General features: G+C 51.8%; 1 protein-coding gene across 9 annotated transcripts in view; it reads left to right on the plus strand.

The window, feature by feature from the left end:
• The window catches only part of hao2 (hydroxyacid oxidase 2 (long chain)), a 136,636-nt gene that overhangs the window by 113,268 nt on the left and 6,649 nt on the right, over positions 1-16,719 (plus strand). For 7 of the 9 annotated variants that reach the window (XM_072513753.1, XM_072513754.1, XM_072513749.1 and 4 more), the window contains exons 6-7: positions 1,171-1,329; positions 2,943-3,012. The exons of 1 other annotated variant lie outside the window; for it this stretch is intronic. In XM_072513753.1, coding sequence (XP_072369854.1) covers positions 1,171-1,329; positions 2,943-3,012 — 229 coding nt within the window. The remainder of the gene's footprint in view (positions 1-1,170; positions 1,330-2,942; positions 3,013-16,719) is intronic. One more of the 9 variants, XR_011948661.1, reaches the window with a different exon arrangement.

Consider the following 16,719-nt stretch of genomic DNA (forward strand, 5'->3'; position numbering starts at 1 on the left):
GGGTGGCAGTGTGTGGGGGTGACCACAGATGGCCTGGCGACATCAGATGGTAATCCTGCGAGAGAATGGATATGTGATCAGTGAAAGGGGAGGATCATTTCATCTGACATGAACAACTCACTTGAGACAGATCATTTGGTGAAGATGCAATGGATCTTCACCTCTGCGGCGCAGGGCAACCTCACTGTTGGTGACTGCTCTCTCCACGGCAAACCCCATGATCTACAGGGCCCATTCCTCATAGGGAGTGAGGACTCTGTCCGGAACCACCCCACCCGTCTGGGCCCTTTGCCACCTATCGTGGGCTGACTTCCCCTGCGGGGATAACGAGAGTCCATTGTGAGCTGCACGCTTGATGCATCAGGTGGCAGGTGTGGGCACTGCTCCTGGGCATGGAGATGTTGTGCTAGTGGGTGCCAGGATGTGCTGAGGCACAAGCGTGGTAATATGCTGGGGGTGGCGGTGAGTGTGTGAGATGCCAGCCGCCGACTTGCAGGGGGGGGTGGGGGGGCAGAGAGAACACGGCCAGGGTGATGGCAGCTGGGACAGATGCCAGGGGCCCGGTGTCAGCTTACCCTTGCAGCCTGGTAGGGATCATAGTCCTTGTTTTTGCATTGGACAGAGGTCCTCCTGGTCAATCTGCCCAAACTGACGGCCGCTGCCACTGCGTCCCAGTTGGCATTGTCGGCCCTGTGGCTGGTCCTCAGACCCCCTCAGGGGAACAGGGTGTCCTGTCGTGCCTCCGTGGTGTTCAGCTGCCTGGCCAGATTGGCATCCCCGAAGCATGGAGCCGGCCTATGTGCAGGCATGGCTGTATGCTGATTGGAGTGTGCTCGGAGGGAGCGGTTAACAGCAGTTGCCCCTTGTTAGCGGGAGTTGCCGGGCGCTGTCCAGGCGAATCGGCCATTTCCACTGTGAAGCTTGTGGGGGTTCATTCTGGCACTAAGTGATGTTAAATACAGGTCATGGTCTCGCCGGCGCGGCTGTCGGGAAGCACCTGGGAAGTTGAGCCCGACACGGCACTTCGAACTTTTCCCGTTAAATCGTGCCACCCATCTTAGTTAATTATCAGCAAATTTCACTAAGTTAGGAAATATTGTCATTTCTCTTAGTTCCAAACTGAATGATGAACTGAAAGACAGTGAGTAATACTTATTTGAATGTTTGCAGATAGATGCCCTATCAGAAATTGTGGACACGGTACAAGGAAGAATTGAGGTTTATTTGGATGGTGGAATCCGTACAGGAAGTGATGTGCTCAAGGCTTTAGCTCTTGGTGCCAAGTGTGTTTTTATTGGCCGGCCTGTGGTTTGGGGTCTTGTTTACAAGGTAATTAATTGATACTTTTATTTATTATCAGTGCCGACCTTCAACTTCTTCATGTATCCATTGCACTGTCGCTAAAAAGGTTTGGAAGTCTCTGGTAGCCTTTCATTTCTTTACTTTGCTTCCAACGATTCTTAATCTCGTATCCTCTCCAATCCCAAACACCCCCAGTGCCTACAATTACGCAACTATCTATTCTTCCATATCCCCAACAACCCCCAAATATTCACCACCACCTAGCTCTTTACCCATTCAGCATGTCGCTGCCCTCATTCACCTCCCCAAAATACTGGTTATTGCCCATTCCCCAATTCACAAATTCAGATTCTAAGTGTGCCACTCTACCCACTCCATCCCCTTACTATTTCACTACCCTAAAAACTTGTTGCTTCATTACTTCCTTCGCCCTCTCAATTACTCCTTGCTCCTCAAACCTCCGTGCCAACTACCTCTTCCAAATTCTCAATGCATTCTTTCCTGTGACTCCATCCCTCCACAACTTGGCATTGCTTAAAGGCCTCTTAAATGCTTCTCACAAGCCATAAAATCTCATTTACCAAAATTAATGTCACAACACATTCACTTTCTGTGATCATGTGGGCAACGCCATCTTGTATTATACTGTAACAGAGGAAAAAGTACTCTGGACGCTTGAAGATTCCAGTTCAGTGATTCCATTGACTCCAAATAAACAAAAACCGTTGCAGAGTTGTTTGCTAAACATTGGCAAGCAGGAATGCCTTACTTTCAGCAGGAGTGAAGATTTATGATTGTTTAATGACCAGGATTCCAGCGGTAGGGATGGCAAAAGGGATTTATTTAACAGAACATAAAGTCTGCCCACGACAGTAATCGGGCCAGCTTTTATGCCCGACCTTACGAGCTCCAGCTGAGTGGACCCCAGCCTACTTGTGGCAGTAAAGATTATAAATTTAAATCTAAATCTATGTTGGCAAGGATATTTTTCTGGAAAGGACCACAAAGTCCAGACAGATTGAAAAGGAGTTTATGGACATTCTGAGCCATGCAATGCCCTGTCTGAGACAAGACAAGTTTGCTACAGAATTACAATGTAAGAATGACTGCCAAGGCAAGATGTTTCTCTAATGGAGTCAAATATCAGACAGCAGTTCTTTTTATATGATTGGAAAATAACTTTTTTCACACCTGCGTTAAATAAATGTACCAACCTAAACAATGACAAATTGAAGGGTTGACTAATAGCTTAAAGCGGAACAGATAGAGAGAGGAGGTTTATGAATATTATGTCAATCCTGTGATATGCTGCAGGATTTCAACAGGTTGCGTGTATTCTGCAATATCACAATCTTTTGAATTCTTACATTGCTACTGAACATTTTTTTTTACTTATCTTGACTAACACTAGTGTCATAAGGAGTGGGAATGACATAGCAGACTCAGTGATATTGTACTGTGTAATACCTGGATGTATTTAAATAATTGAGACAGGAATATAGCATAGTTTCTATTTTTAAAACCTTATATAGTATACTCAAAATTGCGTTTTTGCAGACTGGTGGGTTTAACATTTGGAGTTACAAAATTTTGACAAATCGATTTGAAAACATAAATACAGAATATTATTTTATCTTCAGGGAGAAGAGGGAGTCAAAGAGATTTTGCAGATTTTGAATGATGAATTCCGTTTGTCAATGGCTTTGGCTGGTAAGAACTTTCCGTCTTTGCTGACTGTACAGCAGAATGGGTTAACACACAACAGAGCGTGTCTTGAAATGCTGGCTGGATAAAACACAGATTTTGCCCTCTTGCGTGACAGTTCAAGGTATTTAGGGCATGCACCCTCAGTGTGTCCAACACTACAAATCTCCTCTCACCCTCCAAAAGATTTAGGTTTGACTTGGTCTGACCTCTTGAGTAAGACGTACCAGTCCTATCTCGGAGAACCAAGCGCATGATCTATGCTGGCAATTCAATGAACTACAGAGGGACTGCTGCACTGTCTTTCAGATGAAATGTTAAACCAGGTGGATGTGAAAGATCCTATGGCACTATTTTAAAGTCTGATACACAGGCAACTACTTCACCATAGTTCAGAGATGTCAAACCAAATTACCAAGAATTTCACGCAGGTTGCGATTCTGATTTGGTGCATAACTTGCTCTTGCGATACACCTGACTAAAATCCAGAGAGATTAGGCACCGAACCAAGCCTCCGATTATGCACAGGGATAATCCTAGAGTCTCACAAATTAAAACCACACTGTTTACCAGTACAGAGAACTGAGACATTTTCCAAAGCTTGCCCAGGCAGGAACACCCTGCCCATGAGTTTAAATGAAATTCCAACCCATTAGGATGTCAGTGCGTGCAAATATGAAAAATTATCTACTTTTCCGGGACATTGTTCTGTTCAAACGGATATCCTTTATGCATTACTACTGTTGGGATGGGGGTGGATTACATTCTGGGGTGTCCAAATTAAGAGATCACTCGACTTTAAGATTCTTGCGTTGGTTAGCATTAATCGTCATGGTATTCTGCTGTGCATTATTGCCAAACATTGTGGTATCAACTTGTTTTTAATCAAGAATGAAATAGATGGAAAGTAAACCACTACGTGTGGGGTCTCCAATTCTAGGGCCCACAAGTATAGGTTAGCCAATATAAGCTAAATAAGGAATTCAAAAGAAATGTCTTTCATCAGAGAGTGGTGAGAATGTGGAACTTGCTATCATATGGAATGGTTGAAGAGAGTTGTAAAGATGCATTTCAGGAGAAGCTAAATAAGTACATGAGAAAGGAATGTTGATTGCGTTAGATGAAGTAAGATGGATCAGGTAGACCTAATGACATCTTTCTGTGGTATAAATTCTCTGCGAAAGGTGTGAGGACTTCACCTCATGTGCTGCCTAAGTCAGCTGAAAACTAGCTCCTGTGATGGCAGTCGACTGAAATGGATCATCCACGGGACCTCTGGTTGAAGATGGTTTCAAACGCTTCAACCTTGTCCTCTGCATTCACTGGCAGGGTCCGCCCATCATTGAGGGTGAAGATGTTCATGGAGTCTTCTTCTCCTCTTAATTAGTTAATTGTTCAGCAGCATTCCTGATTAGATGTGCCCAGACTGCAGAATGTGAATCTGATGTGTTGTTTGTGGGGTCATTTAGCTCATTTATCTCATGTGATGACTTCAAGTGCTGACATGTAGATGGAAGTTGCACGTTGGTTGGCTCCTGCTCGAGGCTCGTTTTTTTGGAGTTAAATGCCCGGTCCCAGGGACAGTTTTTGGATAAGCTGGTGCAGGAAGACATAAGGAAGGTGGGGATTGTCAAAGAACCAGAAAAAAGCCGTCGGGAAGAAGGGGGTGAGCGAAGGTTCACCGTCGAGTGAACAGGTCAGCCCAGCAGTAGGAAAGATGGCGGAGGTTGGGTTGTTGGGTAGGGCCGCGCCCTCAACAGTAGAGACTTTGACCGAGGTGATGGCTAGGGTGTTTGAAAAGCAGTTTACCAAACATATGGAGGTGATGCGGAAGGAGATGATGGCTGCGATGAAGGAGCTGGTGAAGGAGGCGATGGCCCTGGTGAAGGCGGCTGTGTTGAAGACATCAGCCGAAGTACAGGAGCAAGGAGAGAAACTGAAGGTGGTGGAGGAAGCTCTGTCGCAACGCAGTGTCCAGTTCACCTCGATGGGTGACGAGCTGCGGAGGGTGCTGGAGGCCAGTAAAGGACTTAGAGCCAAGGTAGAGGACCTGGAGAATAGGTGGAGGTGGCAGAATTTGAGAATTGTAGGCTTGCCCGAGGGGGTGGATGGCCCGAGGCCAACTGAGTACTTTGTGAAGAAGCTGGCGGAGCTGCTGAGCGAGGGGGGGCGGGGGGGGGGGGGCTCCTGGTATGAATTGGACCGGGCTCATCGGTCACACAGGCCCAAGCCGAAGACAAATGAGCCGCCAAGGGCAGTCACTGGCTCACTGGGCTAAATCACTGGCTTTTAAAGCCTCACCGAACAGGCGCCGGAATGTGGCGACTAGGGGCTTTTCACAGTAACTTCATTGAAGCCTACTTGTGACAATAAGCGATTTTCATTTTCATCTCATAATTTGTTTTCCTAAATACCACGTTAAGGGGAAGGTCCTGAGTTGGGCAAAACAAAAGCTTGAGGTGCAGTGGGAAGGAGTTGGTATTTGTACATACCAGAACTTAACCGTGGAGCTGGCAAGGAGGCGGGTGGCCTTTGGTCGGGTGAAGGCGGCGTTCTATAGCAACAGTATGAGGTTTGGCGAAGTCTACCCGGCGAAGCTGAGGGTGACCTACAACTCGAAGGACTTCTACTTTGAGATAGTGGAGGCGGTGGAGGCGTTCGTGAAGGCTGAAGGACTGGGGTTTAAATGAGAGTTGGGACTGCGGTTTGGCTTTGGACTGAGGGAAGGGGGGTAAAATGTTGTATATAGTTTCATTTCTTGTCTTGTTTAAGGATGTTCATTGGATTTGTATGAGTGATGGGAATGGTTGGAAGTTTGGGATTTTTGGCTGGTTGGTAGGGAAGGGTAGCCCAACCTGTGGAATGGGATACAGTGGATAGGAGGTTAATAAACTTTGAGGTGATGGCGGTTTTTTGGAGCGTATTTTTTTCCCACTGGTTTTGTTTGTTTGTCTTTTGTTTTCAGGGACTGGGCATGGGGAGGGGTGGGAGGAGGGGTGCCTGGGCAGGGGCTTCCACACTAGCAAGCGGAGGTTGCATAGTGAACGGGGTGTGGTGGGGGAGGGGCCATGGTCATTGGAGCTTGGTCGAACTGGGAGGCATGAAAGGTGGGGGGATGGGATCGATACTGGGAGAGGTGTTTTCAAGAGAAAGTGAATGGGAGGATTCAAGGAGTAGGGGAGGGGTTCAACGGCAATAAAGGCACTCTGCGGGTCAGGCCCAGTGGGCAGGGCCCGGGGTTTTGATGATGGTGGATAGAAGGAGCTGGGGGGGGGGTTTGAGAGACCCCTGGTCAGAATTGCAGAGTAGTAACGTGGAATGTGAGGGGATTGGGGGGAACGGAGATGTAGGGTTTACAAAGAGGGTGCCGGGTGCCATCCCGGGCTTAGGCACTCATGAGTTAGTAGTAGGGGGACTGGAATATGGTGCGGGAGCCGAGGATAGCCCAGTCAGGCCTGCAGGGGGCGGGGGGGTATGAGGGCAAAGGTGTGTGGTGGTATGTATTAGGGGTAATGTGGTACCTGTGAAGCTGAGAGGCTATTGGCTGACAGGTCCCGGGTCCTGGTTGGATCTGCTGACTTCTGGCTCCGCCCTGAAGGCGGAGTATAAGAGCCCGAGCTTCTCCCCGCAGCCTCATTCTGTTGCTGAGCTGCTGGGGACAAGTCTCGCTTAATAAAGCCTAGATCGACTTCATCGCTTCTCATCTCGCGTAAGTCATTGTGCGCTACAAGGTGCTGAGTGGGCTCATGGGAGGAGTGGACCTGTGGACGTTCCTGCATATGAGGGTGCGAGAATATTCATCTCTCTCCCCGGTATATAAAGTGTTTTCGAGAATAGACTTTTTCATGTTGGGGAAGGCGTTATTGGCTGGAGTCAGGTGGTCAGAGTATTCTGCAACAGTGATCTCGGATCATGCGCTGCATTGGGTGGATGTGGTCTTGGAGAAGGGGTGATCAGAGTCTGGGGTGGAGAATGGATGTGGGGTTGTTGGGGGACCAGAGTTCTTATGATAAGATTGGGAAGTTGATTGAGGAGTATGTGGGATTCAATTGTAAAGGGGAAGTCTTGCAGGCAGTGTTTTGGGAGCCTCTGAAGGCAGTAGTGAATGGGGAGGTGATCTCTTTAAGGCTTAGGTGGACAAGGAGGAGAGGGAGGAGCACCAAAAGTTGATAGAGGAGATGTTGGAGCTGGATAAGAGGAATGCTGGGGACTCGGACCCCTCCTGGACAGGAGGAAGGAACTTCAGGTAAGGTTTGATCGGCCGTCCACAGGGAAGGCGGTGCGCCAATTGAGATGGGCAAGTCTACAAATATGGGCAGAAGGTGGGGTATATGCTGGCCGGCCAGTTCCGTAGGGAGGCAGCAGCAACGGAGATAGTCCAGGTACGGGATAGGATGGGGAAGCTAGTGGTGACCCCAGAGCAGGTTAATAAGGTTTTTCAGGAGTTGTATGAGATGTTCTATAGGTCAGAGCTACCGGGAGAGGAGCGAGGGATGAGGAAGTTCCAGTATGTGTTGGAGCTCGCGAGGTTGGGGGAGGCGGACAGGGCCAGGTGGAGGGGCCGGTGAGGGAGCAGGAGGTGAAGGAGGCAATTGGGAGGCTGCAGTCAGGGAGGGCGACGGGGTCGGATGGGTTCCCAGTAGAATATTATAAGTTTAAGGACAAGTTGGCACCGCTGATGATGGAAATGTTTGAGTAGGTGAAGGGGAGGGAGGTCTTGCCACAGACGTTGGGGCAGGCTTTGATTTCCCTGCTGTTAAGGGAGGATAAGGACCCGGTGGAGTCTGGATCTTATAGGACCACATTCCGCTTAAATGTGGATGCCAAGATATTGGCAAAGGTTCTGCCGGCAAGGTTGGAGGGGTGTCTCCCGAAAGTGATAGGAGATGATCAGAATAGGGTTCTGGAAGGGAAGACAGCTATCCTCGAATGTTAGAAGTCTGTTAAATGTGAACATGTAGGGCAGCACGGTGGCACATTGGGTTAGCCCTGCTGCCTCACGGCGCCGAGGTCCCAGGCTCGATCCCTGCTCTGGGTCACTGTCCGTGTGGAGTTTGCACATTCTCCCCGTGTTTGCGTGGGTTTCACCCCCACAACCCAAAGATGTGCAGGGTAGGTGGATTGGCCATGCTAAATTGCCCCTTAATTGGAAAAAATGAATTGGGTACTCTAAATTTATTTTTTTTAAATGTGATCATGTCACCGACGGATGGGAAGGAGATGGAGGTGGTGATGGCACTGGGTGCAGAGAAGGTGTTTGATCGGATAGAGTGGTGTTATTTGATGGCAATCCTGGAATGATTTGGGATTGGGACGAGGTTGACGGCGTGGGTACGGCTGTTGTATAAGCAGTGTCCGCATGAATAAAATGAGTTTGGGGTATTTTGCTAAGCACAGGCATACCAGGCAGGGTTGCCCTATGCCCCCCCACCCCCCCCCCCCCCGCGCTGTTTACATTGGCTATCAAGCTGCTGGCCATTGCTCTAAGGAACTGGAGCATAGGGTATCCTTGTACACTGACAATTTGGTACTGTACATCTCAGAGCCGAGTACGTCGATGGGGAATATAATGGCTCCAAAGATTCGGGTCATTTTTGGGGTATAAATTGAACCTAGGGAAGGGTGAGTATTTTGTGGTGTCTCAACCGGGAGTGGGGGCAGGGATGGGGTCTGCCATTTCGTAGGGCGGCAACCCACTTCAGGTACTTGCGGGAGCAGGCGGCGTGAGATTGGGGGGGCTCCCAAAATATAATTTTAGTAGTTTGGTGGGGAGGGTGAAGGCTGATTTGGCAAGGTGGGACAACTACCCTCTGTCGTTGGCGGGCCGGATGCAGGCAGTTAAAATGAATGTGCTACCGCGATTTTGGATCCTACTTCTGGGTCTGTTGGTCTTTCTACCCAAATCGTTTTTCAAGGAGGTAGACAAATTGGTCACCTTGCTAATTGAGGGGGCGGGGAGGTGAAAAGTGATCAGGGTTAGGAGGGCGGTCCTGCAGAGAGGGCTACAGGCAGGGGGGCTGGGCCTCCGAAACGTATTGTATTATTACTGGGCGGCGAACGCTGAGACGGTGCGGGGCTGGGTCATTGGGGATTGGGAATCCCGGTGGATTAAGGTAAAGGAGGGCTCGTGCAGGGTGTCAGGGTTGTGGGCGTTGGCAATGACGACGTTCCCGATGGCCTCGAGCAAGTATTCGGTGAGCCCGGTGGTGGCAACTTTGAAGATCTGGAGGTAGTTTAGACAGCACTTTAAGCTGGGGGCCAGGTTGGGGGGTTGCCCATTAGGGAGAATCATAGCTTTGAGCGGGGGAGGCTGAATGCGAGGTGGGAGGAGAGTGGAATTAGGGCAGTGAAGGATCTGTTCCTGGAGGGACAATATGTGAGATTGGAGGAGCTGGGAGAGAAGTATGGATTGGCGCAGTCTATGGAGGGGATCAAGGCTGAGTGGGAAGAAGAGCTGGGGGAAGCGATGGAAGAGGGACTGTGGTGTGAGGTGCTGCGAAGGGTGAATGCCTCAACCTCATGCCTCGCGAGGTTGGGACTGATGCAATTAAATATCGTGTACAGAGTGCACCTCACAAAAGTGAGGGTGAGTAGGCTCTTCGAGGGAGTGGAGGATGTCTGTGAGCGTTGTTGGAGGGGCCCCGCAAACCATGTGCATATGTTTTGGTCCTGCCTGAAGCTGGAAAGGTATTGGAAGGAGGTATTTAACATCATCTCGGGGTGCTGTATATGGACTTGGAGCTGGGTTCCCTGGAGGCCATTTTTGGGGTGTCGGACTGGCCCGAATTGCAGGCGGGTGCAGGGGCAGACATTTTAGCCTTCACCTCGCTGATTGCTCAGAGGCGGGTCCTACTGGGTTGCAGGTCAGCTTCTCCACTCTGTGCCTCGGCGTGGTGGGGGGGTCCTGCTGGTGTTTTTGACCCTGGAGAAGATGAAGTTTGATTAAGTGGGGAGGGTGGGCAAAGGAGGTGTCCTATTTTATGTTCTGTGTTATGGTCATGGTAAATATGCACACAGAACATCTAGTTATTTGACTAGTAAGATAGTTTATGAACAAAATGAACACGTGGAAAGATAACGAATAAGTGAATTCAGTGAATTCTCCTGGAGCTGCTTCTCGTGCGACTGTCCTCTAGTACGACCTACTACCGACTGCCAGATCTCTGGAATCATATGGTGGATCTCTATCGGCACCTGCTGGATGGAGGTCTTATCGATAACTATATACATTCTCTTGTGTCTAATTTAGCAGGAGAGAGGGACCAGAATGTTGCAGCTTGGTCGGGATTCTCCGTCCCACCAGCCCCTTTTCCGGCGTGCCCCCGCTGGCAGCGGAATTCTTTGTTCCCGCAGCCGGCCAATGGGGTTTCCTATTGGGCCCATCCCCACGCCGTCGGGAAACCTGTGGGCATGGGTGCGCTGCCGGCGAAGTGGAGGATCCCGCCGACGGAGAATCCCGCTGAAGCTATATAGAAAACTCGGAAACTGGTGTAGAAATAGCAGCAGAACAGAAGTGTAGATAAAACAGGAATTAGACAGTGGGAACAGACTAACGTGTTGTTGGAATGTGTGTGTGTTAATGCGAGGAATACACAGACTATGAGACTGATGAATTGCAGGCACAAGTTGCCATACTGGGTGATGATATAGTGGCTATAACGGAGACCTGGCTTAAACATGGGCAAGAATGGTAACTAAACATTCCTGGTAGTAATATATTCAGGAGTTCCCTGGGTGACAAAGGAAATATATTGACAAATATTAGGTAAAGAATGCAATTAAAAAATCAGACAGAATGACTTCCGGTGGCGGCTATGGAGGAGTAAGTCGCACATTTAGTGGCTCTCGATCCGGTCGGACTTTTGGACCTTTTCCCCGACTTTTTTGTTCTTTTGAGCGCTGGATCTGAAGGCGTAGGCACTCAGGCACTGACTCCAGACATAGGTGTGTGGAATTAAGAAGCAGAAAGAATCGGAAACAGCTGAAGAAGTGGGCAAACCAGGGCAGTGTAGAAGCTGCTGCTGAGGACAATATGGCCAATGTCCGGACACCAGTGCAGACAGCCCAGCATCTGCTGAAGGTCATCCAAGAGGGCTTTACCGCATTGAAATGGGACAGTTTAGATCCGATTCAGAAATCTATTGAGCGCCTGGAACACAGGCTGGATGCCCAGGATCGGGCGATCCAGAAGCTGGAAAAGGCGTTGGGGGAGCAGGAGGATCACCAAACGGTGGTGGAGGTGGAGATGGAGAGACTGAAGGATCAACAAAAAAGGCTCCTGGAAAAGGTGGAGGACCTGGAAAATAGGTCCCGTCGGCAGAATTTGAGAATCGTTGGTCTCCCGGAGGGGGCTGAGGGAGAGGATGCCGCAGCGAATGTGGCGGACATGTTCCAGAAGCTGTTGGGGGATGATGTTTTCCCTCGCCTGTTGGAGGGGGGCAGGGCGCACAGAGCGCTGGCGAGGCAGCCGCGAGCGGGCCCCCCCCCCCCCGAGCAATGGTGGTCAGGTTCCACAGGTTCCTAGACAAGGAGTGGGTGCTACAGTGGGCCAAGCGCACGCGGAGCTGCAATTGGAACAGTAGTGTCTTGTGCATCTACCAGGACCTGAGCGTGGAGGTGGCCAGAAGAAGGGCAGGCTACAGGCAAGTCAAAGAGATTTTGTTTAAGAAGCAGGTGAAGTTTGGGCTGCTGTACCCAGCACGCCTGTGGGTCACACACGAGGGACGGCACCATTACTTTGAGGAACCCAAGGATGCGATGGACTTCGCCAAAAGAGAAGGGCTGGTGCCGAACTGAGGACTTTTTGGACTTGTGTTAAAAAGACACTAAGCGATGTTTACACGTTTTTCTTGTGTTGTGTTTTCTTCCTGTTTTTTTTTTTCTCTCCTGTATTTGAGCTTTCGCTGGAAAAAGAGGGTAGTTAAGGTATTTGGTGCTGGGGACTTTTTGTGTTCGGATCGGGGTGCTTGGAAGTGCCTATTACTTATTCTGTTTTATTCGATTTGCACTCGAATCGGGGTTTTCTTTGTTTCTTGTTTTTTTGTTTCTTTTCAGAGCAATTGCTCGAGGATGGCTGGTTTGGGGAAGTGGTGTTGATGGGCGGGGGGGGGGGTGGGTCAGAGGGAACAATAGGTGGGAGACTTGTTGGTGCCGGAGTCGAGAGTCACCAGGCTCGCTGGATGAGCTGGTCTATGGAAGCTAGGTGGGGGGGGGTGTATATAGCTAGTTTATGGCAGGGGTTAGGTTGCAGGATGTTGTTGCTAGGGGGAGGAAGGGGAGGTATTTGATCTGCTGACGAGGGAGGGACTTGGGTTCGGGAACGTGGAGGAGGTCGAAGGTGGGGTCTGCCAGGAGGCGGGCCAGGGGAAGCGCGACACAGGAGCTGGGGGCAGCCCCAAAGGAGATGGTTGATCGGCGCGGGGGGGGGGGGGGGGGGCACTGTGCCCCTCAACCAGGCTGATCACCATGAACGTTAGAGGGTTAAAAGGGCCGGTAAAGAGGGCATGTGTGTTCGCGCATCTGAGGGCGCTGAAGGCGGACGTAATGATGCTTCAGGAGACCCGTCTGAAAGTAGCTGACCAGGTCATATTGAGGAAGGGCTGGATCAGCCGGTCTTCCACTCGGGGCTGGACACTAAAATAGGCAGGGGGGTCGCGATTTTGGTTCGTTCTATTCACATGTTGATAAGGTGTATTCCCGAATTGATTTTTTCATCATGAGCAGGGATTTGCTGGCGGGGGTGACGGACGTAGAATACTCGGCGATCACTATTTCGGACCATGCCCCACACTGGGTTGATCTGCAGGTCTGCAAGGAAAGTTTTCAGCGCCCACAATGGAGGCTAGAGGTCGGTTTGTTGGCGGACAAGGCGGTGTGTGAGAGGGTGAGGAAATGTATGCAAAACTACCTGCAGGTCAATGACACAGGGGATGTCTCAGCTGCGGAGCTCTGGGAGGCGCTGAAGGCAGTGGTGAGAGGGGAGCTGATCTCGATCAGAGCACATAGGGACAGACGGACAGGGCAGAAACGGACCGACTGGTTGTAGCGCACAAAGACTCCGAGAGACGAATAGAGTGAAGTCGATGAGGCTTTATTAAGCGTGACTGTTTCCCCCGCAGTTCGGTAGTAGACTCCAGGTACTTATACTCCGCCTTCAGGGCGGAGCTAGAGGTCAACGTCCAACCAGGACCCGGGATCTGTCAGCCAATGACATCATGGCTGCACAGTCCCACATGACCCCTAATGCATACTACCACATTCACCCCTTGTTAAAAATGAACCCGGCGGGGTGATGCTTCGCATGGTGGTAAGGGTTTACAAGGCTGGTCCTGGGAGGAAAACTTTCACATGTTATAACAGTATGTACAAGGTTTTTTTTTTTTTTGTTTCAAACTATTTACAGTAATAGTCAGAAAAAGACAAAAAGTTCTCGTTAAAAGTTCACATTGTACTGTTAGATCGACGCCACGAGTCGGTTGGGCGGTCTGGTCGTCCGTGTCGATCGCCTCGGCCCCGGTGGTGGTGGTGCTTGTTCTGGTGTTGTCTTCTCCGGGAGCCTTACGGTTTCAGCATGGGCTTTATTCATGGTCGGGCCTGGGATGAGGACTGATCCTCCTGGGAAGGGGGTGGTCGCGGGGTGCGGCGGTGGCAGGAATGGGGGGGTTGGGTGATTGGTGTCGGGGGGGTGTGTGTGTTGCCGGCGGGCGCCAGATCTCGCAGAGAGACCGTGTCCTGTCGGCCGTCGGGGTACTCCACGTAGGCGTACTGCAGGTTCGCGTGAAGGAGGTGAACCCTTTCGACCAACGGGTCCGACTTGTGCGCCCGCACGTGCTTTCGGAGCAAGATGGGTCCTGGGGCCGCCAGCCAGGTCGGCAGCGACGTTCCAGAGGAGGACTTCCTGGGGAAGACAAGGAGGCGCTCATGTGGCGTTTGATTAGTGCTAGTACACAGTAGTGACCGGATGGAGTGGAGGGCGTCCGGAAGGACCTCCTGCCACCGGGAAACTGGGAGGTCCCTGGACCGTAGGGCCAGTAGGACGGTCTTCCAGACCGTGCCGTTCTCCCTCTCTACTTGCCCGTTCCCCCGGGGGTTGTAGCTGGTCGTCCTGCTCGAGGCTATCCCGTTGCTGAGCAGGAACTGGCGCAGCTCGTCACTCATGAAAGAGGACCCCCTGTCGCTGTGGACGTATGCGGGGCAACCGAACAGTGTGAATATGGTGTTCAGGGCTTTAATGACTGTGGCCGCGGTCATGTCAGAACAGGGGATGGCGAATGGGAAGCGGGAGTACTCGTCCACCACATTAAGGAAGTATATGTTGCGGTCGGTGGAGGGGAGGGGTCCTTTGAAATCCAGACTAAGGCGTTCAAAGGGGCGGGAAGCCTTAATCAGGTGCGCACCATCCGGCCTGAAGAAATGCGGTTTGCACTCTGCGCAGATGTGGCAGTTCCTTGTGACTGTACGGACCTCCTCTAAGGAGTATGGGAGGTTGCGGGACTTGATAAAGTGGAAAAGCCGAGTGACCCCCGGGTGGCAGAGGTCCTCGTGGAGGGTTTGGAGGCGGTTAATTTGTGCGTTGGCACATGTGCCGCGGGATAGGGCATCGGACGGCTCGTTCAGCTTTCCGGGACGATACAAGATCTCGTAGTTGAGAAAAAGGCCACGGGTCTGGCCGCTTGGTTAAGGGTGGCCGCTAGAGCTACGTCGGAGGCGTCGCTCTCGACCTGGAAGGGGAGGGACTCGTCGATGGCGCGCATCGTGGCCTTTGCGATATCCGCTTTGATGCGGCTGAAGGCCTGGCAAGCCTCTGTCGACAGAGGGAAGGTCGTGGTCGGTATTAGAGGGCGGGCCTTGTCTGCGTACTGGGGGACCCACTGGGCGTAGTCTGAAAAGAACCCCAGGCAGCGTTTCAGGGCTTTTGAGCAGTGCGGGAGGGGAAATTCCATGAGGGCGCGCATACGTTTGGGATCGGGGCCTATTATCCCATTGCGCACTACGTAGCCCAGGATGGCTAGCCAGTTGGTGCTAAAAACGCACTTGTCCTCGTTGTACTTGAGGTTCAAGGCTTTAGCGGTCTGGAGGAATTTTTGGAGGTTGGCGTCGTGGTCCTGCTGGTCGTGGCCGCAGATGGATACATTGTCGAGATACGGGAACGTGGACCGCAACCCGTGTTGATCAACCATTCGGTCCATCTCTCGTTGGAAGACCGAGACCCCGTTTGTGACGCCAAATGGGACCCTTAGGAAATGGTATAATCGCCCGTCTGCCTCGAATGCTGTGTACTTGCGGTCACTTGGGCGGATGGGGAGCTGATGGTAGGCGGACTTGAGGTCCACGGTGGAGAAGACTTTATATTGGGCAATCCGATTGACCATGTCGGATATGCGGGGAGAGGGTATGCGTCTAGTTGTGTGTACCTGTTGATGGTCTGGCTATAGTCTATGACCATCCTTTGCTTCTCCCCTGTCTTCACTACTACCACCTGTGCTCTCCAGGGACTATTGCTGGCCTGGATTATGCCTTCCTTTAGTAGCCGCTGGACTTCGGACCGAATGAAGGTCCGGTCCTGGGCGCTGTACCGTCTGCTCCTAGTGGCGACGGGTTTGCAATCCAGGGTGAGGTTCGCAAACAAGGACGGGGGTTGCACCTTGAGGTTTGCGAGGCCGCAGATAGTGAGTGGGGGTATTGGGCCGCCGAATTTGAAGTTAAGGCTCTGTAGAATGCACTGGAAGTCTAATCCCAGTAATGTGGGGGCGCAGAGTTGGGGAAGGACGTGGAGCCTGTAGTTTTTGAACTCCCTCCCCTGCACCATTAGGGTAACTATGCAGAAACCTTTGATCTGTACGGAGTGGGATCCTGCAGCTAGGGAAATCTTTTGTGCGCTGGGATGGGTGGTCAAAGAACAGCGTCTTACCGTGTCTGGGTGGATAAAGCTCTCCGTGCTCCCGGAGTCGACTAGGCATGGTGTCTCGTGCCCGTTTATCAGCACCGTTGTCGTCGTCGTCTGGAGTGTCCGGGGCCGAGCTTGGTCCAGCGTTATTGAAGCGAGACGTGGTTGTAGTAGTTGAGCGTCTTCTTCGAACCCCGTGGAGCCGTCGACACTGGGGTCCGTTGTTGCCGTCCAAGATGGCGTCGGGGATGAACAAAATGGCTGCCCCCATGCATCGCACATGGCTGGGGGGTCACAAGATGGCGGCGGGGGTGGACAATATGGCCACCCCATGCGTCGTACAGGTCTGGGGTGGTCCAAGATGGCGGAGCACTTCCTCCCCTCGTGGTGGCCGGGAGCCAAAATGGCTGTGCCTGCGGGTCGTACGTGGGGCGCTGGGGGGGTTGGGGAGCGTAAGCGGCGTGCAGGGCTCCCTGTTCTCCCGGGACAGCGGCGACCTCGCGGGACCGGCACACAACCGCGAAATGGCCCTTTTTTCCGCAGCTCTTGCAGATCGCTGCGCGGGCCGGGCAGCGCTGCCGGGGGTGTTTCGCCTGGCCGCAGAAATAGCAGCGGGCGCCCCCGGTGCGACTTGGCGTTTGGACTGCGGAAGCCTGTGGGGTGTCTGGGGGGGGGGTGGGTTTGTCGCGACGGGTACGTACGGAGCCCAATGGGCTGCCGCGCGGTCGGGGCCGTAGGCGCGGGTATTTCGCGCGGCCACGTCTAGGGAGGCTGCTAGGGCCCGTGCCTCTGAGTCCTAGCGACTCTTTTTCTAGAAGTCTTTGGCG

Source organism: Scyliorhinus torazame, chromosome 8 (assembly GCF_047496885.1).
Source record: "Scyliorhinus torazame isolate Kashiwa2021f chromosome 8, sScyTor2.1, whole genome shotgun sequence".
Classification (NCBI taxonomy): Eukaryota; Metazoa; Chordata; class Chondrichthyes; order Carcharhiniformes; family Scyliorhinidae; genus Scyliorhinus; species Scyliorhinus torazame.